The 25626-nt window shown below is 44.9% G+C and overlaps 1 protein-coding gene across 7 annotated transcripts in view; it reads left to right on the top strand.

Annotated features, from left to right (window-relative positions):
- The window catches only part of SLC22A3 (solute carrier family 22 member 3), a 93477-nt gene that overhangs the window by 19564 nt on the left and 48287 nt on the right, over window positions 1–25626 (top strand). For all 7 annotated transcript variants that reach the window (XR_013830906.1, XR_013830907.1, XR_013830908.1 and 4 more), the window contains exons 2-4: window positions 20472–20575; window positions 22935–23089; window positions 24764–24932. Coding sequence is in view for 4 of the 7 variants with exons in the window: in XM_079939969.1 (XP_079796095.1) it covers window positions 20472–20575; window positions 22935–23089; window positions 24764–24932 (428 nt within the window). In the remaining 3 variants the exon portion in view is untranslated. The remainder of the gene's footprint in view (window positions 1–20471; window positions 20576–22934; window positions 23090–24763; window positions 24933–25626) is intronic.

Below are 25626 nucleotides of genomic sequence, written 5' to 3' on the forward strand. Positions count from 1 at the left end.
GAGGAGAATGCATGCAGAGTGTTCAAAGGAGCTATAGTTATTTTGTTTAGCAAGTCAAACCTGGAAATGAAAGCATGCAAATGACAGTGGGTTTTCAGCAAAGGAAGAGGCACCAGATTCCTTCTCAGCAAGGCCCACGAGAGAGAAAGGCTGTGAAAGCTTCTAGTTAGTGAAAGAACTTTATTGATGATCTCTTACCCAAAGTTGCTTTACTAGTTGTTTACTAGTTGCTTATGTGAATGAAAAGACTCTCAGAAAAGAGGAGGCCTGTTCAGAGAAGACAGCTTGGGGGAGAATAAAAGCCTCTGGCATCAAACTCACTCAGCCTGGAAACTGTCATAAGATGACAGAAGGACTTTCCTTCGCTCAGCGCAGGATCAGAAAGCGAAGCGGGTGAAGTGGATTCGTGAAGCCTATAATTGCCTCCCTTGACCTGAATCATCAAAAAGGCGATTGCTCCATGCAGAGGAACTAAGGTTTCATCGGACCTCCCTTTTAATAGCGAGCGTCTGTTTAAATGTCTTAGTTATATTTTGCCTTATCCAGTTCATATTGTTTTCTATTAGTGATTTTTTTTTTTTACTGAGTGACAAGATACATGTACTTGATCCATGAACCATTAATTTATGTGTCTGTCTGAGATTATGTACTCTTGGGGGCCATTTTGATTACCGTATTTATTTTCGATCATAAAAACATAGTAGTTAGGTATGTTCCAGGCGCTTTGAATATATTATCATCAGCATCAAAAGAGCCTATGAGGGAAGTGTTATTTTCCCATTTTCCAAAGGATGGAATCTCTGAGGCTGGGAACACCTGTGTGATGTGCCCAAGACAGGACAGTGTGAGAGTTGGCTTTGTCCTGAGGCCAAGCTCACCCCACACCAGTGTCCTGTCCCTGCCATCTGCCTCCAGAGCAGTGGCTCTCAAAGTGTCGAGTCACCAGGAGGCCTTGTGAAAACAGCTTGCTGGACCCCACCCCAGTGCTTCTGAATCAACAGGTCTGGGGTCGGGCCTGAGAATGTGCATTTCCAGGTCCCCCCGTTGCTGCTGATGCTGGGGGTGCCGGGGTCCCACTGCGAGGAGCCCCTGGTCCAGAAGGAGGTTTGCTTTCGCTACTGACTTTTCCATTGTGATGATGATTGGCTTACCTCGCACAGGGCCGTCCTTAAGTCAAGTTCCCGTGAAGTCTGGTTCTTCGCAGAAACTCAGTTCCTTGCTCCTTGGCGGCGTTTCTTTCACAGCCGTGTTTCCCCTTCCGGTCCAGCTTGCGCAGCTCTAAATGGGTCTTAGGAAAACAACATCTTGGTCACGTAACTTTCTATTCAGAGAGCAAGCAAGACTCTTGTCTATGAAACCGTTCAGGTGCCTCGATCCGGCGTCGATCTCACGTCCCTGCCTGATGTTCGGATGGCATCGAACCTTCCTCTGCCGCACGGAGGCTCCGGTGCCGCGGTCCTCCGCCCACCAGTCCCCCGGAAAGCCACGGCCATCACCGGGGATGCCCAGCCCTGCCTTCGAGAGGCGGTGGCTACGGAGTGGCTGGTGTGTGCCAGGTGGGTCGTAGGCACTGGGTCGCCAGGTGAGCGAGGTGCGCAGGCCCCGCCCCAAGCCTCCGCAGGCCCCTGCGTACCCCCGCCCTGGACCCCAACTCCTCTCCAGCCCCGTCCCGCTTAGATTCCGGGTCCCGTTCTGCAGCCGGGGCTGCGGAGCGCCGTGCGGGACCCTCACCCCACGGCTCGGGGCCCCGTGCCCCCCGGCCGCGGGACCTCAGCGCCGCCTGGCCTTCCTGCCGGGTCCTCAGCCTCTCTCACTCTCGTTCTCCACGAACTGCCCCTTGCCCCTTGCCCCTCACTCTCAGCAAAGCCCCTCCCTTTACCTTTCCCGACAACCGAAGACCCGGGATGAGAGGCTTCTTCCGTGCCCTGCCGCCAAAACAAGAAAGGCACCCGTACCCGTTCCCAGCCTTTCCTCCTGACGACACATCACGCTGGAAGTCACAGCATCCCTTCCCACAGACGGTGTGTGTCTCCCCCTGTGCTGGGTCCTGCCCGCTTCTCAGGCCAATGCTACCTCCCCGCGCCCCGCCCTGTCCCCTCCACGAGCATCTTTGCCCGCCTTGCAACGCGCTCCAGTGTGTCTGGTCTACACAGCCCCTCCCCGATGTCTGTTGTCTGCCCACAGCTGAGGACCCGTATTTCGCCTTCAGAAGCACGTTTCTTCGAAGGGTTATCTTGTCTCATGGCCTCCCCGTTCTCACCTTTCACTCTCCCCTCGGCCGGTGCGGTCCCCTCCCACCCCGCCACGGTCTCTGGAGACCCCAGGCTGCTGCCCACTGGCCCTCGCTCCTGTTCTGGTGTGGAACCCCAGGGTGCCACCTGTGCTCCAGGGAGGAGCGTGATTCGTACTCCCTAGTGACCCTGCTGCCAGAGTCACCAGTTCACATTTCACTGTTCTGCTCATTTTGTGCGTCCCAATGCGTCTCCCGTTTCACTTGTGCAGCCCTGTCCAATGTGTGCTGAAGCCAAGCACATTTAAACAGATGGGCGCTGCTGGGCGTTCCCCCGTCTGCTGGTTCCTGCTCACTTCCAGGAACCCTGGATCCCAAATCTGGAGATGCTCTGCAGAAAATACTCTATTTAGTAAAATGTTGAAGTAACTTAGCTTAACTGTCACGTATTTCATTAGCTCCACTGTTGCCATGGTTACCCAGTGCCTACGTGGAAAGCGGGCGCTTTTAGATTTTCATCGTGATGACTTCATTTTGCCTTTGTTCTTTACTTTTGCAGTGACACTCCATCTGTAAACAACACAATCTCCAAAGCATGACAGAGTGTATTGATAAACTACCCCTGAATGCCTGTGTTTACTTGTTAAACCTTCCCAGTCAGGTCAGAATCCATTAATGTTTCAAAAAATCATGTAAATAATGCTGCTGTAGCATGCAAACATATTGCAGAGTATTAGGAAAATTTTAAACTCATTTGTAAGTACACACCTACGACTACTGTGATAAAGCAAATATTGCAATAAAGCGAGTCACACAATTTCTTTGGTTCCCCAGTGCGTATAAAAGTTATGTTTACACTACACCGTAGTTTAAGTGTGTGATAGCATTATGTCTAAAAAAACCTAAAATGCACATACCTTACTTAAAAATTATGCTGTTGGAAAAATGGCGCCGATAGATTTGCTTGATGCAGGGTGGCCACAAACCTTCAATCTGTAAAAAAACACAATATCTGCAAAGTGCAATGAGACGAGGTGTGCCTGTAATGGAAAACAGTATCAGAATTTACTACCGTGTAGACCCATTATCAGAGCGAGTCCTGTGATGTGCTTGTGATGTTCATCGACTACTTTACGATATTCTCATCTCCATCGTTGAATCCTTAAATGGACAAAGTAAAATACAATAGCTTTCCATGTAAGTCTCTTGGAATGCTTTCTATCTTTTTTCTTTTTTTTGGCCACGCCCGCATGACTTTCAGGATCTTAGTTCCCCGACCAGGTATTGAACCTGGGCCACGGCAGTGAAAGCCCGGAATCCTAACCACTAGGCCACCAGGGAACTCCCTGTCTCTTCTTTTTAACACAAGCACTTAGAGATTTACTGGAAATTTCAACAATGCTGTTTTATGGTAGAAACACAAATGTATTTCATGTAAATGTTTCAATTAAAAAATATAAAATTTTTCAAAGAAAAACATAACAGATATCCACACACTCATCACCCAAGATGAACAAATGTTAGCATTTTGTCATAGTTACTTTTGATTTTTTTCTAAAAAGAAAGGAACCATTGCAGATGAAGTTGAAATTCCACTTCCTATTGCTGTAGAAGAAATTACACCAAAACTTAGTGACTTAAAACCACCACTTTTTTTTTTTTTATTGAAGTACAGTTGATTTACAGTGTTGTTCCGATCTCTGCTGTACAGCAAAGTGACTCGGTTTTACACCGATTCCGTGGGGCAGGGGTTCAGAGCACGCACAGCAGGGAATGCTCGTCTCTGCTCCATGATGTGTGGCCTTGGGTAGGAAGGCTCAGGCTTTCTAGTCCTATATCTGGGCAACCATGTGAATGTCCCCTTGTAACCCTATCTTTCTAAAAACGAATCACAGAAAGCAGTGGAGATGCAGCGTCAGAACCAGGTGTTGTCAGTGCTCTTACATTATTATTATTTTATTTATTTTTTTTATAATAGTGTTTTTGTTTTATTTTAACTTGTTGACAGTTTGCTTTATTTATTTGTGGCTGTGTTGGGTCTTCATTTCTGTGTGATTGCTTTCTCTAGTTGTGGCAAGCGGGGGCCACTCTTCATCGCGGTGCGCGGGCCTCTCACTATTGCGGCCTCTCTTGTTGCAGAGCACAGGCTCCAGATGCGCAGGCTCAGTAGTTGTGGCTCACGGGCCTAGTTGCTCTGCAGCATGGGGGATCCTCCCAGACCAGGGCTCAAACCCGTGTCCCCTGCATTGGCAGGCAGATACTCAACCACTGCGCCACCAGGGAAGCCCATCTTACATTATTATTTATCAAGCTAGGTTAGAAGGGAGCTGGTATTAATTAATCAAAGCATGTACATTTGACTTAGTTATACTATACTCTCTAATACGTTCTAATCATTAGTAGTAAGTACTCACATCTTACTTCATGTCACATTTTACAGTGTTTAAAATACACTCGCATTTATTCCCTCATTTGAAGCTTCATGAAAATAAAACCTGATAAGAATCTTAAGTTCATATTTTGTATGAATCAAATAGAATACTTAATAATAAAATGCTTTAGAAACCGTATAGAGCTATCAACATGCCCATTGCTATTAAGACTCATGGTCCAGTTTTTCTGTGATCTAGTTTCGTACTGCAATCCTGCCCCATGCGTAATCCTGTATCTCGTTGGTGACCCTGTTCCCTTGGCTTCCACCTCATCTCTGTGTGTCAAAACACAACCAGATCTTCACGGCCCGGCTCCAACACTGCCTCCTCCAAAAGCCTTTCCTGGCATGTACTTCCCAGCTGGACTGCATCTCTCTCTGCTTTGTGCTTGCGTAGCATTCTGTGTTTCTCTTGTGAGATTTCAACACATTCCACCTTGTATTCTGTTTCACATACTGCATCACCGGTGCTCAGCTGGGAGCTTCGAGCAAACCGGAGCCTAGCCCTGCTCCCTTCTCGCTGCACGACAACATGCCTGGCACCGGGAGCCTCCTGGACAAGTGTTTTCACTGTGCTTAGCTGCTTTTGCTGCTCTCAGACTGGGCAGAGTACAAGATCCAGACGTGCCTTCAGTGTGGCCATATCTGTCAGGACAGAGGACTCTCCCCTGGCTTACCCAAAGTCACCCAAAGCCCCCCAGTTTAGCGAGAGGACGCCAGCCTCTGACAGGGGCGTTTCCCGGGACTTACACCATCCCGGGACCGTGGGGCTCGTCGGTGAGGGCTGCAGTATCCAGTTTGGAGCAGATGTGGATCGAGAAGAGACACAAGAAAGAGAAAAAGACTTGGCAGCGGCAAGGCCGTTCAGGCCTTTTCTAGGATGGGTGCCTACCTCTGGTTTAAGAATTAAGTAATGAAAATAAATGAATGTCTGTCTCGTGTCCAGCTTCACTTGTAAGCACTGCAGTGACAGTGGCTGGAGCATCTCTGCCTCCCAGGGACACCGGGAGGGACAGACCAAGTGGGTGCACGTTATTTTCTGAGTGGCTCGCTTTGGAAGTCTGGCACCTAACGCTTCCCCAGGTGGGTTGGTGGACAGCACTGTGAGAAAGACCACGTGGTCACCTTACACCTTGGTGGCAGCGTCTCTCTCCAGAAACTTATCAGACCAGACCTGGACCTTTGATGTGGCTTGAAGCGGGGTCTCACAAGCAGCCAGGTCCACATGAGTGCAGCCAGTCGGCACCACCGCCCTTCGGAAATGCCCTGTCATTTCGACCTAAGCAGTGCAGTCTTAGCAATGATCTGTTTTCCTGCCGTTCAGCCTACTCTGGGCCAATAAAAAGACATAAACAGTCAAGGTGACACTCTACTCTAGAACCTTCCTTCCTTTGCAAAACAAACATAATTTTAGGACCAAGATGCATACATACCTCTTGTACTCAAGAGCTTGTACTCCCCCCACCCTGCCCCTGCCAAGCAATTGGTTCTAAGAGCAATATAAAACTGCTAGAGTAATGCTTGAAGAGAAAGCAAAAGTATGGTGTGATACCAACATCTTTTTAATGTTAGACCGGTAGCAGAAAATTTTACTGCAAGCATGAGGCAATATTCAGTTGGCAAAAATATGATGGAAGTAGTAGCTCACCTACTGAAAAGAGAGCGCTTAATGAAGTCTAAGTAATTATTAAACATTTGTTTAAAGAAAAATGCCAAGGGTTTAAAAAAAAACTCAGAACAAGAGAGTTTTGGATATTTGCTGCAGTATATACATCTATCCAAGTAAAAGTAGTTAAAGAATGATCACTTGCACCTGCTTAAATGAAGAACGTATATTCCAGCAACTTTTTTTTTTTCTTTTTTTTTTGCGGTACGCGGGCCTCTCACTGTTGTGGCCTCTCCCGTTGCGGAGCACAGGCTCCGGACGCGCAGGCTCAGCGGCCATGGCTCACGGGCCCAGCCGCTCCACGGAATGTGGGATCTTCCCGGACTGGGGCACGAGCCCGTGTCCCCTGCATCGGCAGGCAGACTCTCAACCACTGTGCCACCAGGGAAGCCCCCGGCAACTTTTAAAAACTGCATTTCTTGGTATGAGGCTGCAAGGGTGGCAGGTCGAGGCATATGGGGTGTCACAGGGGGTGGACTCAGGAGTTAGACGTTTCAGGTCAGCCTTCTCCCCACCTGCTGACGAGCATGTAACCTCCAACTGCTTTCCTCATCTTCCTAATCTCAGTTTCCTCATCTGTAAAATGAGGGTAATAATCATGTCTACCTCACAGGGTTGCTGGGAGGATTAAATGAGATGGTGTATACGACGAATTGAAAGCTTGACTCTAGGGTACTCAGTAAATATTAGGGGTCAGTAAAAATGAGTTTCAGCCACTAGATTCCAGATGTGAAGCCTGCCAGAGTACCTATGATGAGACATCATCTCTATATTTATTCACCTGGACACCTGGATGTGTGGACTCAAATGGCCAGGCTGCTGAGCTGCTGTATTGCTGTGTCCTGCTTATTTGGTTAATGTATGTTCAAGGCACTACCCGCCCTGACATCTGCTTTAAGGAGCCTTAAAACAGGGTCTTCATGAAGTCCATCTACATTTTTTTTTGTTTGTTTCAATAGCTCCAAGTAATCATAAGGAAAAACAACTTGTTTTTAAAATGTAGTAAGAAGCAAAGATTTTCAGTGTGGGACCTTGAACAACTAATGGTAATGTGGTCTTGGGTCCCATGAGGAACTAGAGTGGCAATCCTGGATGATACGTTAATTGTGCCCTGGAACTAACAGCGTCAGAGTGCATCTCAGTCCTGGGAAAGGAGCTGAGATGCCTTTCAAGCCTTCCTTCTAACACCCCCAACACCTGGACAAGGGCAGTTCCGGGCATCTTAAGGACTTTGGGAAATACACTGTTTTGTGTGTGTGTGTGTGTGTGTGCGCTAGAAATAGTGTTCAGAGTAATATAGATTACAAAGTTTGTTCTGTGCTTTGGGTCAAATATTATCATTATAAACTCAGCAGTCACAATGGGGAAACACTTGCAAAGCAGTGTTCTCCAGGTGGAGTTTAGTCAATAATCCCATTGTCCCAGACTTCCTTGAAGTGCTCTAACCAAAAATCCTGGCCCAGACTCTGCTGAGATTGTTTTCTCAAGCCTCTTTCCCTGATTCTAAACAATTGGAAATGTTATGAATATAATTCTATTGTCAAATCCCACTTATTCCGGCTCTCAAATACAAACCACCGAAAGAACAAAAAATAAACAAAGTGAACACAAGACACAAACGGAGGAAGAGGCCATCTACAGAGGCTCCTGAGAAAGCTTAGTTTGGGCACAAAGACTTAAATTTTACTGAAGTATAATTGATTTACAAAGTGGTGTTAATTTCTACTGTACACAAAGTGATTCAGTTATACATATATATATTCTTCTCCATTATGGTTTATCACAGGATACTGAATATAGTTCCCTGTGCTCTACAGTAGGACCTTGTTGTTTATCTATCCTTTATATAATAGTTTACATCTGCTGACCCTGAACTCCCAGTCCTTCCCTCCACTACCCCCCTCCCCCTTGGCAACCACAAGTCTGTTCTCTATATCTGTGAGCATGTTTTTGTTTCATAGATATGTTCGTTTGTGTCGTATTTTAGATTCCACATCTAAGAGATATCATGTGGTATTTGTCTTTCTCTGTCTGATTTACTTCACTTAGTATGATAATCTCTAGGTCCATCCATGTTGCTGCAAATGGTGTTATTTCATTCTTTTTTTATGGCTGAGTAATATCCCATTGTATATATACACCACATCCTCTTTACCCATTTGATGGACATTTAGGTTGTCTCCATGTCTTGGCTATTGTGAATAGTGCTGCTATGAACATTGGGGTGCATGTATCTTTTCAAATTATAGTTTTGTCTTGATATATGCCCAGGAGTGGAATTGCAGGATCATATGGAAACTCTATTTTTAGTTTTTTGAGGAAGCTCCATACTGTTCTCCATAGTGGCTGCACCAATTTACATTCCCACCGACAGTGTAGGAGGGTTCCCTTTTCAGCACTCCCTCTCCAGCATTTGTTATTTGTAGACTCTTTAATGATGGCCATTCTGACCTGTGTGAGGTGGTACCTCATTGTAGTGTTGGTTTGCATTTCTCTAATAATTACTGATACTGAGCATCTTTTCATGTGCCTATTGGCCATCTGTATGTATTCTTTGGAGAAATGTCTATTTAGATCTTCTGCCCACTTTTCAATTGAGTTGTTTGCTTTTATGTTATTGAATTGTAGGAACTGATTGCACATTTTGGAAATTAATCCCTTGTCAGTCACATCATTTGCAAATATTTTCTCCCAGTCCATAGGATGTCTTTTCATTTTGTTTATGGTTTCCTTTGCTGTGCAAAAGCTTTTAAGTTTGGTTAGGTCCCATTTGTTTATTTTTGCTTTTATTTCTATTGCCTTGGGAGACTGACCTAAGAAAAACATTGGTGTGATTTATGTCAGAGAATGTTTTGCCTATGTTCTCTTCTAGGAGTTCTATGGTGTCTTGTCTTATATTCAAGTCTTTAAGCCATTTTGAGTTTATTTTTGTGTATGGTGTGAAGGGTGTGTTCTAGCTTCATTGAGTTACATGCGGCTCTCCAACTTTCCCAACACCACTTGCTGAAGAGACTGTTTTTCTCCATTGAATATTCTCTGGCACAGAGAATTTTTTTTTCTTTTTTTTTGCGGTACGTGGGCCTCTGACTGTTGTGGCCTCTCCCATTGCGGAGCACAGGCTCCGGACGCGCAGGCTCGGCGGCCATGGATCACGGGCCTAGCCGCTCCCGCAGCATGTGGGATCTTCCCGGACCGGGGCACGAACCCGTGTCCCCTGCATCGGCAGGCGGGAAGCCCCCTGATGGCTTTTAGAGAAGGGTCTTTAAAGGCAAGGTGAGGGAGAGGGTTGCAGGGTGCATGATCAGCTCATGAACGTTCTTCCAATTGGTTGGTGGTGAGGTAACGGTGGTATTTCTGGAATCATCATCATCAGCCTTCTGTTTCCAACTGGTCTACGTGCTGGTCGTCAGTATATAGTTAACTTCTTCCACCTGGTGGAGGCTTTAGTATCTGCAAAACAACTCAAGGATATGGCTCAGGATATTATCTATAGCCCTTGAGGAGGAACTGTAGCCCTTGATTTTGTTTTATGACCAAACTATTATTATTTTGTCTCGCTTGACTGCCTTCCTTTGTTTCCTCATTTTCTCACTTCCCTGATTAAATTTTTCTTTTTCTTTTTTTTTTTTTTTTGCGGTACGCGGGCCTCTCACTGTTGTGGTCTCTCCCGTTGCGGAGCACAGGTTCCGGCGGCCATGGCTCACGGGCACAGCCGCTCCACGGCATGTGGGATCTTCCCGGACCGGGGCACGAACCCGCGTCCCCTGCATCGGCAGGCGGACTCTCAACCACTGCGCCACCAGGGAAGCCCTGTAACCTGATTTTTAAATCTACTAAAGTGTAGGTCTCTTTCCATATCAATAAATATAGACCAATGCCTGACTTAACCGCCCCAGAGAAAGCTGAATCCCAAGCTAGGGGCAGGAGGGTGTGCGATGGGACACGGGCAGGGACAGAGGGAGGAAGCTCAGGTGCCTGTGGTGCTGAGTACAGAGGAAACACATCTTTCATCTCCAGGCCCCCTACTCACACTCAGGGGTCTCTGAAGCGAGGGTGGGTGTGGGGATTGAAGTGCAGGTATTTACAATGCAGTGGGACCTCTCCTGCCGGTCACTGGGCTCAAATCTTCCTTCCACTCACAGAATTTCTCTCTGCACCTTATCATAACTTCTCCTCCCCCCTTATGGGTTCCCATTTATGGAAAAACCAGCGTTAGCACCTTGGACTGCTCTGTGCTTCTCTTCTTTTCTCTCAGGTATCTCCTCTGCCTTTTTTCTCAGGTTCCTGGAAAACTTCTTCAAACGGATGTTCGAAGTCACTAACTCGCTCGTCCCCAGCGTTCCTCAGTGCTACTCACTGCCTCCGTTTGTTTGTAATTTCAGCAGTTACGCTTTTAATCTCCAGCAATTCCTTTTTGCAGATTGCTCCTTTTCCCCCGACGAACCACTCTTACTTTATCAATGTGATGGCCCCTGGCGTCTCACCGAAACTCTGAATTAGGGTTCTTAGTGATCCTGTTTCTTGCAGCCACTTATCACCGAGAACCATTTGCTCCGAACATTCAGATGGTTCTCAGTTGACTTTCGGAGCCTTGCCCCAGCCTGGGTGCTTTCCTCTGCTTGTGTCTGCAGATGGGCACGTGGCCGACTCGGAGCCTGGTGAGGAGTACGCGGTGTCTGTTCAGTTCTGCCGTTTCCCACTGACTGTGATTCTTCTCTGGTTTGCATGGGATCAAGAGGAGGCCTCCCTGGGCTCAGAGAGTTCTAGCAGCTTCTCCTCGTGGGGGGTTGACATGGCTGCACAAGACAGCTGGGCAAGGAAGGAACCGCCTCTGCTTCCAGCCATTCAGCAGCTGACCCTGGAGTATCTGTCCCGCAGACCCCCTCTAGACATGCGTGCAACTCAGGCCCAGCCCTCCCAGCCGGTCGCCGGCAGCCCACACCGCAGGCTCCTGCACCAGCTGGATGCCCAGAACCCTCCCGCTTCCTCAAGGCTTGGCTCCAGCCCAGGAGCTGTGAGTGAGGGGCATAGAGAGGGGAGGGGACAAGGGTTGAGTGTCTTTGCTCAGCTCCCCGACAGGCTTGCTTCCCTTAGCCAGGTTCTGTGGCAGCAGGTGGTGCCCACCTGGCTGGACTCAGACCCCCTTTGCTTTCTGCTGAAACTCCTGAAGCTTTAGGTCTCTGGGCAGGACATGTCTCTAGTTTCTGTGTGTGGTTTGCAATTTTTAGGATTGTATTGGTTGGGCCCTTTTAGCTGGAAATTGGGAGAGAGAGGAATTCATAAATATATGGATCTCTGTGGCCCTTGACAGTTGGAAGCCAATGTGGATTTCTTAAGTCTTACTGCCTGAGCAGGTCGTGGTTTCCTCAGCTTTGAACCCAACCCCTTTAGATAGACACGGCCCACCCATGACCAACTGTGCCATTCGGTGGTACACACAGCCCCACCCGCGTCGTGAGAGTCTCCAGCATACAAGGCAGCTGCTGCACCGTCACGTGGGGCAGAGCAGCCCTGCAGGGCATCCGTCTCAGTTACCATGTTGGTTTCACCTCCCGGTGCCTTCCTCTTTGTCCAGCCCCTTTATCTCATTGTCTATTTTCTAATCCCTCTTTGCTTTGTTTCTGAAGCCTCTGCTTTCCCCTCCACCTGGGTGGGCTGGGCTGTGGAAAAAGGAAAAGAGAGAAGAGAATGCAGGCAGAAGAAGGCTCAGGCGCAATGGGGCGTTGTGGCTTTATTCTTAACTGCATTCTTCAAGTGAAATCCTTTACGTTTAGGGTATCTCTTTAAGTCGTTTTACTTATTCTAACAAAATCTTATGAAGTGGTCCTATATCTTTTTTTCCAGCTTATAATAATTCCCTAGAAAACAGACCTAGAAACAGAACTTAGGTGTTCAGTCTCTACCAGGAAGAGAACCTGCAGGTGGGGAGGGGGATAGGGGGAGTGAGGTGGGGTCCACAGCAGTGCCCAATTTGAAAAATTACTAATGTAAGTAACATGTTAGATTCTGTGGTTCTCAGACTCGAGCATGCAGCAGAATCCCCTGGAGGATTTGTTCAAACACGGGTTTCTGGGTCCCACCCCAGAGTTTCTGATTCAGTGGGTTGCAGCTGGATCCCAAGAACCTGCATTTCTCACAAGTTCCCGGATGATGCTGTGCTGCTGGCCCGCGCGTTTGAGAACCACTGTGTTAAGTCATTTAATATTATGAACAGAATGATTTACCAAACTCCTATGTATTTCTAAATCTCTACTTTTTTTCTAGTAAAACATTTTCTAGTAAAATGCTCATAGAGATGCATTTCATTATGAGCTTAATCCCCCATTTAGTTGTTTCTCTACATTGTCCTTCTGCATTTAGCCATTTTTCCCTTTGAGGACTGTAAACCTCCTTATTCATTATTCTTATTTTCTTAGAAATCAGCTTTATCAGAAAATGTGGGTATGTTGTTTTGAGATATAGCTTAAGAAATCAATAGCAATTAATCTGCAACCAGAATAAATATCATTAAAATAAAGATGTTACCTGCTTGCAGTTATTTACAAAAGACCAAAGGTAAAAAGAGAGAATAACAGCAAAGCCCACTATGTCTTAATAGTAAAGATATGGGACCTGCATTAGAAAACACAAAAATCCAGCAAGGTGTCAGCAAGGCCTGCTCCCTCCGAAGGCTCTAGGGGAGAATCCGCTCCATACCTCTCTGGTAACTTCCAGGGTTGACTGCTGTTATGGGCGAAGATATAACCCCCCCAAATTCATATGCACCTCAGAACGTGATTGTCTTTGGAGATAGAGTCTTTTTTTTTTTAATCCTTCAATGGCTTCCCTAAGCCTTATTTTTTTTAATTTAATTTTTATTTTATTTATTTATTTATTTTTGCGGTACGCGGGCCTCTCACTGTTGTGGCCTCTCCCGTTGTGGAGCACAGGCTCCGGACGCGCGGGCTCAGCGGCCATGGCTCGCGGGCCCAGCCGCTCCGCGGCATGTGGGATCTTCCCGGGCCAGCGCACGAACCCATGTCCCCTGCATCGGCAGGCGGACTCTCAACCACTGCGCCACCAGGGAAGCCCCTAATTTTTATTTTATATTGGAGTATAGTTGACTTACAATGTTGTGTTATTTTCAGGTGTACAGCAAAGTGATTCAGTTATACATATATCCACTCTTTTTCAGATTCTTTAAAGGGGAAATTAAGTTGGAGTGAGGTTGTTCAGGTGGGCCCTAATCCAAGTGGCTAATGACCTTGTTAGAAGGAGATTAGGACATAGATACACACAGAGGAAGACCAGGTAAAGACAGAGGGAGAAGACAGCTGTCTTCAAGCTAAGGAGAGAGGCCTCAGAAGAAACCAACTCTGTTGACACCTTGATCTCAGACTTCGAGCCTCCGGAACTGTGAGGAAATAAATTTCTGTTGCTTAAGCCACACTGCATCATGGCAACCCTAGCAAGCAAACACACAGGCCACCCTTGGTGGTCCTTAGCTTGTAGATGCATCATTCCAATCTCTGCCTATGTCTTCCCATGGTGACCCCCCCAGGTGTGTGTCTGTGCCTCTGCTTCCTCTTCTTATAAGGACACCAGTCATTGGATTAGGGCCCACCCTGATCCAGTGTGACCTCATCTTAACTAATTATATCTGCAAAAACGCTACTTCCGAATAAGATCATCTTCTGAGGTTCCAGATAGACATAAATTGGGGGAGGGGTGGGGAGAACACTATTCAACCCAGTACAATGTGCAAAAATTAACTACCCGCCAGCAGGCATGTAAATCACTGATAAGCTCCATACGAGTGGTTTTCAAACTCACCTTCTTGTTAGACTAGATTCTGATTTAATTGGTCTGGAGCGGAGCTTAGGCTTGTTTTCACTTACTCCAAGTCATTTTAATGAGCAGTCAGTGTTGAAAACCACATTTTAAAACCACTCATTGGGACTTCCCTGGTGGTGTAGTGGTTGAGAATCCGCCTGCCAATGCAGGGGACATGGGTTGGATCCTTGGTCTGGGAAGATCCCACATGCGGTGGAGCAACTAAGCCTGTGTGCCACAACTGCTGAGCCTGCACCCTAGAGCCTGCGAGCCACAACTACTGAGCCCGCGTACCTAGAGCCCATGCTCTGCAACAAGAGAAGCCACCGCAATGAGAAGCCCACGCACTGCAGCAAAGAGTAGTCCCCGCTTGCCACAACTAGAGAAAGCCCGTGCGCAGCAACGAAGACCCAATGCAGCCAAAAATAAATAATACATTTATTAAAAAAATAATAAAACCATTCATTATGCTATTTATTATCATCAACATTAGATCAGTAATCATAATGCAATTGGGAACGTTTATTAGGTATTTAATATCTCGGGCATTGGGCTAAGTACTTTACATATATTACCTGAGTGACAGCATCAGTCCAGTTCTTACCCCCATTTTATAGATAGGGACACAGAGGGTTAAAGACACTAAGAAAATCACCAAGGGACACAAAGCTAGGAGTGTTAGATCGACACCTGGGCTGACTCCAGAGCCGCGGTTCCTCTCTGCCCTTAGATCTGTCCAGATTCAGAGCCTGTCATCTTCCTCTCATCTTCACATAGTCTCAGTTATTTAGAGAAATCGTAAACATTTTCAGATGAGTAATTGCTTGTCTTCACTACAAAGAAATAAAACAGCTTGAACGTTGATTTGAGGGTGAGTCACGAAGGTCTTCAGTTAATAAATGATGAGGCATTATTTGTATTATCCACCTTGGAGAGCAGCTGATATGACAGGTGATGCTCTATAAACCTTGCATCACACAGTGGTGCCTCTTTATGCCTGTGAAATCACCTGTTCTAAGTGATTGTTGCAGACTCTTGGGTTTCCTGTCTCGTCTCTGAGTCTTGCTATCATCTCCTTGGAATCTCGTTCTGTCCCGGGACCAGGGCTTCTGCTCTGGACCTCTCCATTTGCAACCTTCCAGACTCTTCCTCTAGCTTTTAGAACTTCCTCCTCCCTGTTGTGAGCTCTCTCGATGCCTCTGGTGTCCTGAATAAGAAACTCTGTCCCTGCGGGACCTGCGCCCCCTTCCCCGCTGGGGGCACAGACACAGGTGCTTCTTCAGCTTCAAACCTGAGCCTGGCACCTCCACTGCTGCAGGCAGATCTGAACCTCATTGGCCCGCACGCTTCTGTCCTTGAGCGTCGGCTGCCCATCGCCCTGCTCAGTACCCTTCTTTTCCCTTTTTTTCCCGTCTAAATGCAACTCCTTGTTGAAGGATCTGTTTATGTCCCACCTTCTTCACGAATGTGACGGCTCTGGGTCCCAGCAGTCCTTTCTTTCCCTGAGGCCCTCACGCATTTATAGTCAATCCCATTCCATTCAGATCTCAATTCCTCTGCATTTGCTGCCCATGAATTGATCCTGGCTCTCTAAGCCGTATAATAAGCTCCTCACAGAGGCAGAAGCAAAGCCTGCTCATCACTGGTACTGCTCCCAGCCTCGTCTGCATGATGCCAGGCCCACCACTGGAAGCTGTAAATACCTGATGGTTAGTTTTCATACCTGCAGCTCATCATGATGCTTCATACAGATCAGAAAAGCATTAACTTTTTGGTATTAAGATACCCAGCTAATGCTATCGGATCATGTTAAAGAAATTTTCATTGAAACTAGAATTAATAATGACATCCTTCCCCCTCATGGAGACCCAACCCAAATGATTTTCTTTATGATTACACTATTTTTAACCATTATTAGGCTCTGTGGTGGCGGCTTGTTGATTAGAAATGGAATCCATCCATGGGGGTCAATGTGTGATTGTCTGGCCAGTGCTAAGTGTAGCCAGAGGCACCCGACACCCAGTGGTCAAACCGAAGGCACACTGGAGTCAAATACCGTGATGTTCCTCTAAACTTAGAATCTCTCACGTGAGAATTTGTTCAAGAAGGCTAAACGAGACATCTATGGAAAAGCCAGCTGCCGGTCATCAGGGGTCATTCCCTGTGGTTTCAGGAGCGGGCAAGCCCCCCTCCTGAGGTCCTAAGTCTCTTGCATCCCTGCATTATTTTTACCTTATTTCCTACCTTTGGCCTTTGTATTTGGGAGATATTCTGTTACTCTGGTTCTAAGGATAATTTAGAAATCAAAACTTGAGCATAGATCTGATGATGACCTGCTCCAGCATTTTATCACGACAACCCAAGTTAACATAATGTCTATTTGGATTTTAATGACTAGGAAAAGCTAAAAAAATCACTTGGTTGGAAGCTCTTCGAAAGTATCTAATTAGGCTAGAGTTGTGCTTTCTGCAAAATGAAGCAATGTGATCCCTTCCAGCATTCCATGAACAGTTGTTTGAATCTTTTATCAGATTGGCTTTCTGCTCATGCGAAGGGGAGTAATTCTCTTTGTGTAAAAATGACTTGAAATTTCAATAAAAGTGACTTTAAAAGAAAATTAACAGGATGGGTACACCTGGATTTATGAGCATTTTATGAGCATTTAAAAATAACTTGTACACTTAGGAAATATGTACACTTAGGAAAAAAAAAGGAGATGCTTCCCTTGTTCTTGGAAGATTGCCTTAGGACAGACGTAAATGCTTGTGTCTTTGATTCAAACTTAGTTAAATTTGACAAGAGATGGGTTTTAGGTCTCCCTGGTAACTACAAACAGCTTTTAGTACTTTATTTCAGGAAAAAGTCTTCAGCCTATGACGTTCATTGGCTTTGGTACATGCCAACCTCTCTCTAGACACAAAAACATATCTCAGACCCAGAGCTGTTTTGGCAGCAGACAGCGAGCTCAGAGCCGATTAGGAAGCACCAGCCCCAGGAGGCAGGGGTCTGACTCCTGACTGTACGTGCAAGAGTCAGAACCAAGCCCTTCCATCCTTGTGACTGCAGTGTCTGTTCCCTACTGGGAACCTAAATGTGTGTGTGTGTGCATTTCTTTTAAAGGTATGTAATTTGTTTATATTAATTTCTTTTGTGCTTTTGAAAGATGGCAGGCTCCCAGTCATAAAAAGAGAAACTAGGCTAGGTATTTCAAGTGGGAAGGGATTGAATAAAAGGATTTGGGTTTGAGCTGTTTTGGAAAGGCTAGAAAAGCAAGGAAGGACAGCTCCTGCAGAACCCCTGCCCTGCTCCACAGCATTTGCCCCTTTGTAGCCGGGGAGTGGTTAAAAGCACTGACTGTTGTCACTGCTACAGTTGGAGCCAGTGCTGCTGCCACAGCCAGAAGCAGAATCCCCACTACCTGCCTTCTGATCTTGCACCAGCGCCCCCTACTGGCAGAACCTAAACAGAACGCCTGCTGGCAAGGATTCTGAGAATTGTAGTTTCCACTCCTCCAGCATCTGAGATGCAAAACAAAGTATAGAGGACTGACAATATGTGGTCTGGATGGTATCATAGTGCTTTAGAAACTAAGTTATCATAGCCCTTTAACCACTTAAACATTTATTTTATTTTACTTTATTCTATTTATTTATTTATTTGCGGTACGCGGGCCTCTCACTGTTGTGGCCTCTCCCGTTGCGGAGCACAGGCTCTGGACGCACAGGCTCAGCGGCCATGACTCACGGGCCCAGCCGCTCCGCAGCATGTGGGATCTTCCCGGACCAGGGCACGAACCCGTGTCCCCTGCATCGGCAGGTGGACTCTCAACCACTGCGCCACCAGGGAAGCCCTAAACATTTATTTTAAATTAATTTTGTTGTGATACAAAATACAAAAAAATCCTTTTTGACAATTTCTTTTATGGGAGAGTGAAAAAGATCACTTTTTTTAAAATAAATTTATTTCTTTTTTATTTCTTTATTTTTGGCTGCATTGTGCCTTTGTTGCTGCGCACGGGCTTTCTCTAGTTGCGGAGAGTGGGGGCTACTCCTTGTCGTGGTGCGCGAGCTTCTCATTGCGGTGGCTTCTCTTGTGGCGGAGCACGGCCCCTAGGCGTGTGGGCTTCAGTAGTTGTGGCTTGCGGGCTCTAGAGCACAGGCTCAGGAGTTGTGGCACACGGGCTTAGTTGCTCCACGGCATGTGGGATCTTCCCGGACCAGGGATCGAACCCGTGTTCCCCGCATTGGCAGGCGGATTCTTAACTGCTGTGCCACCAGGGAAATCCAAGATCACTGGTTTTATATTAGAGAATATCTTTGTGTTTAAAGAGTATTTCGAGGTATTTTAATTCACGCAATTCAAAAGCAGCTAAGTATGTTCATAAAAGGATAGCTCTTGCTGGGCCTTGCTGTGTCATCTATGAAAAGCATTCCTCTATCTTTAGTTAACCAAGTTATCTGAAGCTCAGCTGGAGGATTTGAGAGGTTATATTTGACACTGGCTGACATTTTTCTGTGTCAAAATACTTTCTCTGGCGGTTAAATCACCTGTTTGACCTCTGAGATTTTATATACTTTAATTGCATCCTTTATATGTTTAATTCTAATGGGAAATTATTTCAGATAAAATAATCATCTGCAAGCTTACTTAAAATGAAATTATTCTGCTTTGGAAAACCAGTACCTACATTGACAATAAATCTCTTTTAAGTTACTCCTGCTATGCATATATGTGTATATTCTTACTTCTTTAATCTCCATAAATCTTTTCAGTAAGTCTGTGAAGTGAGCCAGCTACTACTGACCCCAGTTTTTTTTTCCAGCTGTGTTAGTCGACAGGTCATTAGCTGTAGAATCAAGACAAGTCAGGTTCTATAAATAAATATTATTACAGTTTGCTTCTGAATCTGTATCTATAAGACCCCTCACAACTCCTGTTCCAACAGCATTAATTTTCTCATCGTGCCACAGTCTAGAGCAGCGGTCTTCACACTGAGGCAAGCATACCATTTGGAGGTGTGCAGAGAAAATCACAAGGTAGAGGGCCTGGCTACTTTGAAGGGAATCAGTTTTCAGAGCCTCAACGCACATATGTCCAAAATGGATCTGTCTGAGGATATGTACATGATGAGGATACAGGTCTTTTCCTAACGTCCTTCTCCCCCTTCGTGGAAGGACTCCTACCTCTCTTCCATCTTCCTGCGATGTATTGACCTGGGGTTTTAAAACCTGTGGGGAACCAAACAGTGGGACAGTTTGGAGTATTGGTAAGAAAGTAACCAAGAAAGAAAGTAAATGACCCTAATGATTTGATTAAACAACTTTTTGTAAGTCTGGTGGTTTCCATTTCTTTCCTGACAGCAAGACTGTAGGAGTCTTAAATGGCATGTTGGTTAATAGAAAAGTTAAAAATAATTTTGATGATAGATTATTCTGTAAATCTTGGCACTGAGAAGGAAGCAAAAGAATTGAGTAACAATACTGTAACAAAACTCTCTCCATTCCCATTAATTTATTTATACAGACAAGTTTTCTTGGCACATAAATTTATAAAAATGAAAAACAGGAATAGAATTGATGTTGAGCCCTAACTCATTCTAGTAATAAAAAATCTTCAACCACAGATTACATGAACTAAGTGGAAAACCCCGGACTTTTTTAACATTCTTCTAGAAAAGGGGCAGTGCATTTCTAACAAAATTTTACTCCTGAGTAATAATTCTTTTTCAAGATTCATCATATGTTATGTTTTTGTCAATTGTGTTCTAAAAGTAACTGTTATAACCCAATCAGAAAGGATTCTAATAGTTAGAAACATTGTCACAGAAAAAAATGTTAATTAAACGTCAATTTATGTACATAATTTATTACATGCAGAAGTATTTATTTACCTGTCCATTAACATAATACACATTAACACAAAACACATTTTCTACAAAAAATATTAGGATATATGTATGTGGAAATGAAAATAAGAATTCAAAGAGAAAACAGATTAGCGTCAAATTTTAGGCTGTTGAAGAACTTGTTTTCACCGGATGGTGGTAGGCGTCACGTGGCTATAGTACTCTATCAGATACAGTTGAAAGAACGATTGAAAAATGTCAGCCTTTGTCGTGTACTGAAAGTTACATCCATGGCAGATAGTGAAACTGATAAAGAAGACGTTTATATATCACTGTAAAAATATCTGCGATACACTTAAAATTTTTATTTAAGGAGCATATGAGCAAAAATGTTTAAGGATCACTGGTCTGGACAGATGATCGGGTGTCTTGAGGGTAAGCATTGCCACACGTCTCTGTCTCCCATGTGTTTTCTTTGTTTTCCCAGTTTGACCTCGTGTGTGGCAATGCGTGGATGCTGGACCTCACACAAGCCATCCTAAACCTGGGCTTCCTGGCCGGGGCATTCACCTTGGGCTATGCAGCAGACAGGTAGGCATGGGTGTGGCAGCCAGTTTACATCTAGAAAATGATGTGTACCTATGGAGAGGAAGATGTTTCATGTTAACTATTAGAAAACTATTCTTGCCAATTTTGGAAAAAAATCTGAATTCCTCCACTTGGGACATTCATACCTGTGGGGCTGCGCTAATTCCTTCCTTCGTAAGCTTCGTCTCCTCACCCCTTGAACTGTACAAAAGGTTGGGGCTGCTCCCCTTGGGTGTGAATGCATCTGAGAGGAAACACAGAGCCGCAAGGCCGTGACTTCATGGCGGGGCCCACGGCTGGCTGGCTGGATGCCGTGGAGGTGATTCCATGGGCTTCGGTAACTCGCTGATCGCGGCTTGACTCGCTGATCGCGGTTTGATGAATTTAGTCATAAGGTCGCCCCCTTACAAATCTGTTTCATTTAATTAAAACAAATTTTTGTATTTATTCTACAAATTAAAAACTCTGCAAAAAAAAAAGTTTTCCAAAAACCATGAAAAGAATTTGATCCATAAATACACAAATACACCAGTTAGTGGCAGAGACAAAGTGAGTGTATACATTCAAGACAGTCGTGCTCGCTCTTCAGAGATCCCCGTTTCAGGCATTATTGATGTAGGCTGTTGTACTCCTGTTTAACTGTTCCTTTATGCCAGTTCTCGGTATGAACAGACTTGCAGTGATTTAACAGTTCTCCCTGTCCCCCATGTCTGGCTCACTGTTGCTCCCAGCACTCCAGCCCAGCATCAGTGGGTCAGCGTGACCCTGCTTGCAGTGGGCAGGGCTGGGAGTGTCTCTTGCAGAGCTGAGAACGGCAGTTAATTGGAGAATTCAAGACAAAATGCCCCCAATCCTGTAGGCAGTTGGTGGTCTGCACTTGACCAGACCAGGACTTCAAAATGGGTAGCACCTTTGGTTCCTGTCCCTTCCTCTGTCGTCTTTTTCTTGTGTTGTCCCCCAGCCCTCCTCGGCATGTGACGTCCTCCTTAATCCTCTGTGTCTGGTGCTCTCTCCTTGTCTTTTATCTGTGTCTTTCCTACTGTTTCTCCTTACAGCCTTTTCAATTCATTTTTCCTTCCTTAATCTTCCGCACACAACCCTCTCTTTCCTAACTGGCTGCCGTTTGGAATTGAGTTACAGATTTTCAATATGTATTTCTTTCATTTTGTTGTTACTCTTCCTAATTTAAGCATTAGGTTTTGCTTCTTCGGCATGTTTCTCTTTCACAGCCAATCAACGTATCTTCAGACTAAAGTAACTTGACTAAAGGAGGGGGCTTTTCCTACCTGTGTTCCAGGAGGGGCTGAGCATCTGTCCTCAGATGTGACCCGGTACTTTGGGGAGGAAGACAGAGCTGTGAATAATGCTGCCTCACCTCGGGGCTGACCATCTTTCAGCTCCTTCAATCTCTTATGTTCTTGAAGGAAAGGACAAGAAGCAATTTAGTAGGTCCTATATCTGTGAGAGGAGAGTGGGAAGGGCAGAGAGTGAATTTTAAAACCTAGGTAAACCGAGACTACATGTGTCTCTGGAGACTCTGAAGCAAGATGCTGTGTGAATGTGATGGAAATTTCTATGGGAAAATGTCTTTGAATCAAATCTCTCAAAGGTCGTTGATGACAGGGCTTCACCAGCCAATAATCTGGCTCAGCTATACTGAACCACTTAGCATCAGACTCTCAGAATATTGCCCGCGGTGACCTGTGTCTTTTGCCTAAGCGCTTTAATAACGGCTACGTAAATGGTGAAAGTAAAACACAAAACTTAAGAACAAATCACATTTATTGTGAACTTGATAGTTTGTAAAGAGCTTTCACATTAGCATCTCAGTTTGGTCTCTACAACCTCACTGTAGAAAAGATAAAAGAAAAAAAACCACAAGCAAACAAACAAAACCTGCATCTTGAATTGTTTAAGGAATTCACCCAAAGTTGCATGACTTGAGCCAGAAGGCCAGGCCTCCTGGCTGTCATGACCATTTTGACTTCTTTCTGTCCCTTTCTCCTCTGACCCCACCCACAGAAATGCTAGGAAGTGTCCAAGCTGTGCCACTGGAGTGACTGTATGGGAAAAAAACGTTGTAATGGAGAGGATCATCTCTTTGGAAACTGCAATCCCAAAGGAAGCATTCCATGCTTTAAATTTTGTAATGTCATTTCAGAGGCATATGTTTTCATTTGCCCTGGCTTTGCTTTAAAACAAAGAGTAACACTTTCAGCGATCCTTGACATGGTAATAGTGAACCTATAAAGGACACAAATTCTGTACTTAAACCTACTTTAACAACACTTGCAGTGAGAGTCTTCTCATTGTGTTGAAGAAAACGTTTAAGGTAATCTCATCCTTTCTCTTCCTCCAAAAGGTACGGCCGAATAGTCATTTACTTAATATCCTGTTTCGGTGTTGGCATTGCTGGTGTTGTGGTGGCATTTGCACCCAATTTCCCTGTGTTTGTGGTCTTCCGCTTCCTACAAGGCGTGTTTGGAAAGGGAACGTGGATGACTTGCTACGTGATTGGTAAGAGCTGGCTACGCCTCCTTGTCTGTTTGAGAACCAGGGTTAGGTGGGTGAGAAGTCCCTCTGGTCAGCCTTCCTCCAGCAAGTATGGCGAGGCTTCACTGCTGCCACGTTATTTCTGCAAATGGGAGGATGCAGGGGCAAGATGCTGACTCTTTAGAAATTAAAGTTCCATCTTGTTTTGGGAACCAAGTATGGACTCTCACCAAATACTGGGGTGAACCACTTTCTGGCACGGCCATACGGTTATCACATGGTTTCTTGCTTTGTTTTCTTAGAGACTAATCTTTAGAAAAACTTCAGTAGTTCCTTGAAACTTTTTTTTTTTTTTGGCTGTGCCACGTGGATTGTGGGATCTTAGTTCCCTGACCAGGAATTGAATCCAGGCGTTCAGCAGTGAAAGCACAGAGTCCTAACCACTGGACCACCAGGGAATTCCCCCTTGAAACATTTTTAAAGCATTTTCCATGTATTTCTGTGATACAGTTTGAGATAACATTGCTGTGCTCTCAAATATTATTTCTTTAATTCTATTCCTTCCGCACAAGTGGAGAACTTTCTGCCGTGCAGGAGATATGGCCTGAAAAGGAGAAGTTCATTTGTAACCCTTTGCTATCTTCCATACCTAGAAAGTTGGACGTCTGAGTGTGAGGAAAGAAAAACTTCTCTTTGCTCCTATTACTGGGGAAGGTCCTGGCTGCTACCTTTCCAGTAGTGTCTTGGGTGGGCACCCACTCAAAGTCGTGGTGGATTTGTGACCAGGGAAATACGAAGCCTCCTCTTTGATTATCACCCCAGATCTGTGGGCTTCCACTCACTTCTGTTACTGCTGGACAGCCCCTCTTTGGGGAGCCCGCTTTGGGGACCCTTTGAAGATCTTTTTGTGGGTGAGGAAGGAGAGAGAGAGCTGGGGGGACTGACGGTTTGATGGCTGGAGCAGAAGGGATAACTTTGGACTATGAAGCGTTTTTAAGGAGACCCCAGTCTAGGTGAGTTTTCCTGGTTGTGATCTTAGGGCAGCAATAAGGTAACATACGCCAGGATGATCAGAATGGAATTAGGGACAGATAGAAACAGATCAGCAGGAGGGGAGGGGAGGAAAGGATGCCAACAGTAAAATTCCTCATGTGATTTTCAAAGAAATATCACACAAATGAAAGGTCCAACACTGTGGAGAGAATTATCACTTGATAGAAACTCTCTTGTGATAGTGAAAAATTTATCTGTAGAATCTAATGTCCATGATGAATCACCTAAAGAGACTGTAATATGCAAATCTTTAAAGACTGATAAAATCTAGCCACTTTATTATATTTATGTTTTGATACTTACAATTACTTTTCAAAATAGTCATCGTCTAAGCTTTCCTAAAACCAACACATATGTTCTTTGTATACCCGGAAGGGTGCTGGGCTGGGTGTGTAGGAGGATGGCATATGCTTGTTGATAACGCAGAGGAGAGGGGGAGAGGAAGGGACCTGAGCTGTCTGGGAAGCACATCCCCATCAGGGCAGTGCCTAAGGAAGCTTCGGGACCTTTGAGAGTCCTGTATAGTATTCTAGCGCCGCTGATGGATGGACGTCACAGGTGTAACGTCTGTTTGTTTGTTTGTTTGTCCGTTTGTTTTGGAGCTGGTCTTGAGCTTCCCTAACCTCTCTGTTTGTTTTCCTTCAGTGACAGAAATAGTAGGTTCAAAACAAAGGAGGATTGTGGGAATAGTGATTCAAATGTTCTTCACCCTTGGAATCATCATTCTCCCTGGAATCGCCTACTTCATCCCCAATTGGCAAGGAATCCAGCTGGCCATCACGCTGCCCAACTTTCTCTTCCTCCTTTATTACTGGTAATGTGGTTTTGGTCATTATCAAATCTATTCTTATTCCACAGAAATGTAGAATCTGTGCTTCCAAACCAACATGAAAACGAAGGCGAGATTTTCTAACATCTCCAGAATGGCTGTGGGCTTTGCGAATTTCTAGAGATTATTTATTGGTTTTTGACTAATAGTTATTATTAAATTCATAAAATTGAAAAACACCTTTAAAATAGAGTATGAATTATGTTTTATTATTTTGTAATCTTTTTATGAAAACTACAAGGCAACAGACCATATCTGCCAGTATTTCAACACGCAGTTTAAATGCAGTGAACAAGATTTGCTTGTCTGTATGTTTTATTAAGCAAACTAATGTGACTCAGGAATTCTCAGGGGAATAAGAAAATGTTAAGAGCATCAGAAAATTAAGTTATTGGAAAGCTACCGGTGTATGCATTTGACTCCTGTTAGAATGAACATATTTTAATCATCCTCTAATCTAATTTTAATAGATGAGCAAACCAGTTTATGTAAATTGGGTTCTTAACCTTTTCCTAAATGTTCATTAAATCCCAGTGTTTTTCATCTTTGTAGTTGAGGACTGTATATTCTAAGACAGCCTTCTTGCAAGAGCAATGTAATATTGATTCCTTTTATCATGAGCAATAATTCAATTATCAAGTGAGCATTTTTTCCCGTCGTTATAAACTTACAAAGATAA

Source organism: Stenella coeruleoalba (assembly GCF_951394435.1).
Source record: "Stenella coeruleoalba genome assembly, chromosome: 12".
Lineage (NCBI taxonomy): Eukaryota > Metazoa > Chordata > Mammalia > Artiodactyla > Delphinidae > Stenella > Stenella coeruleoalba.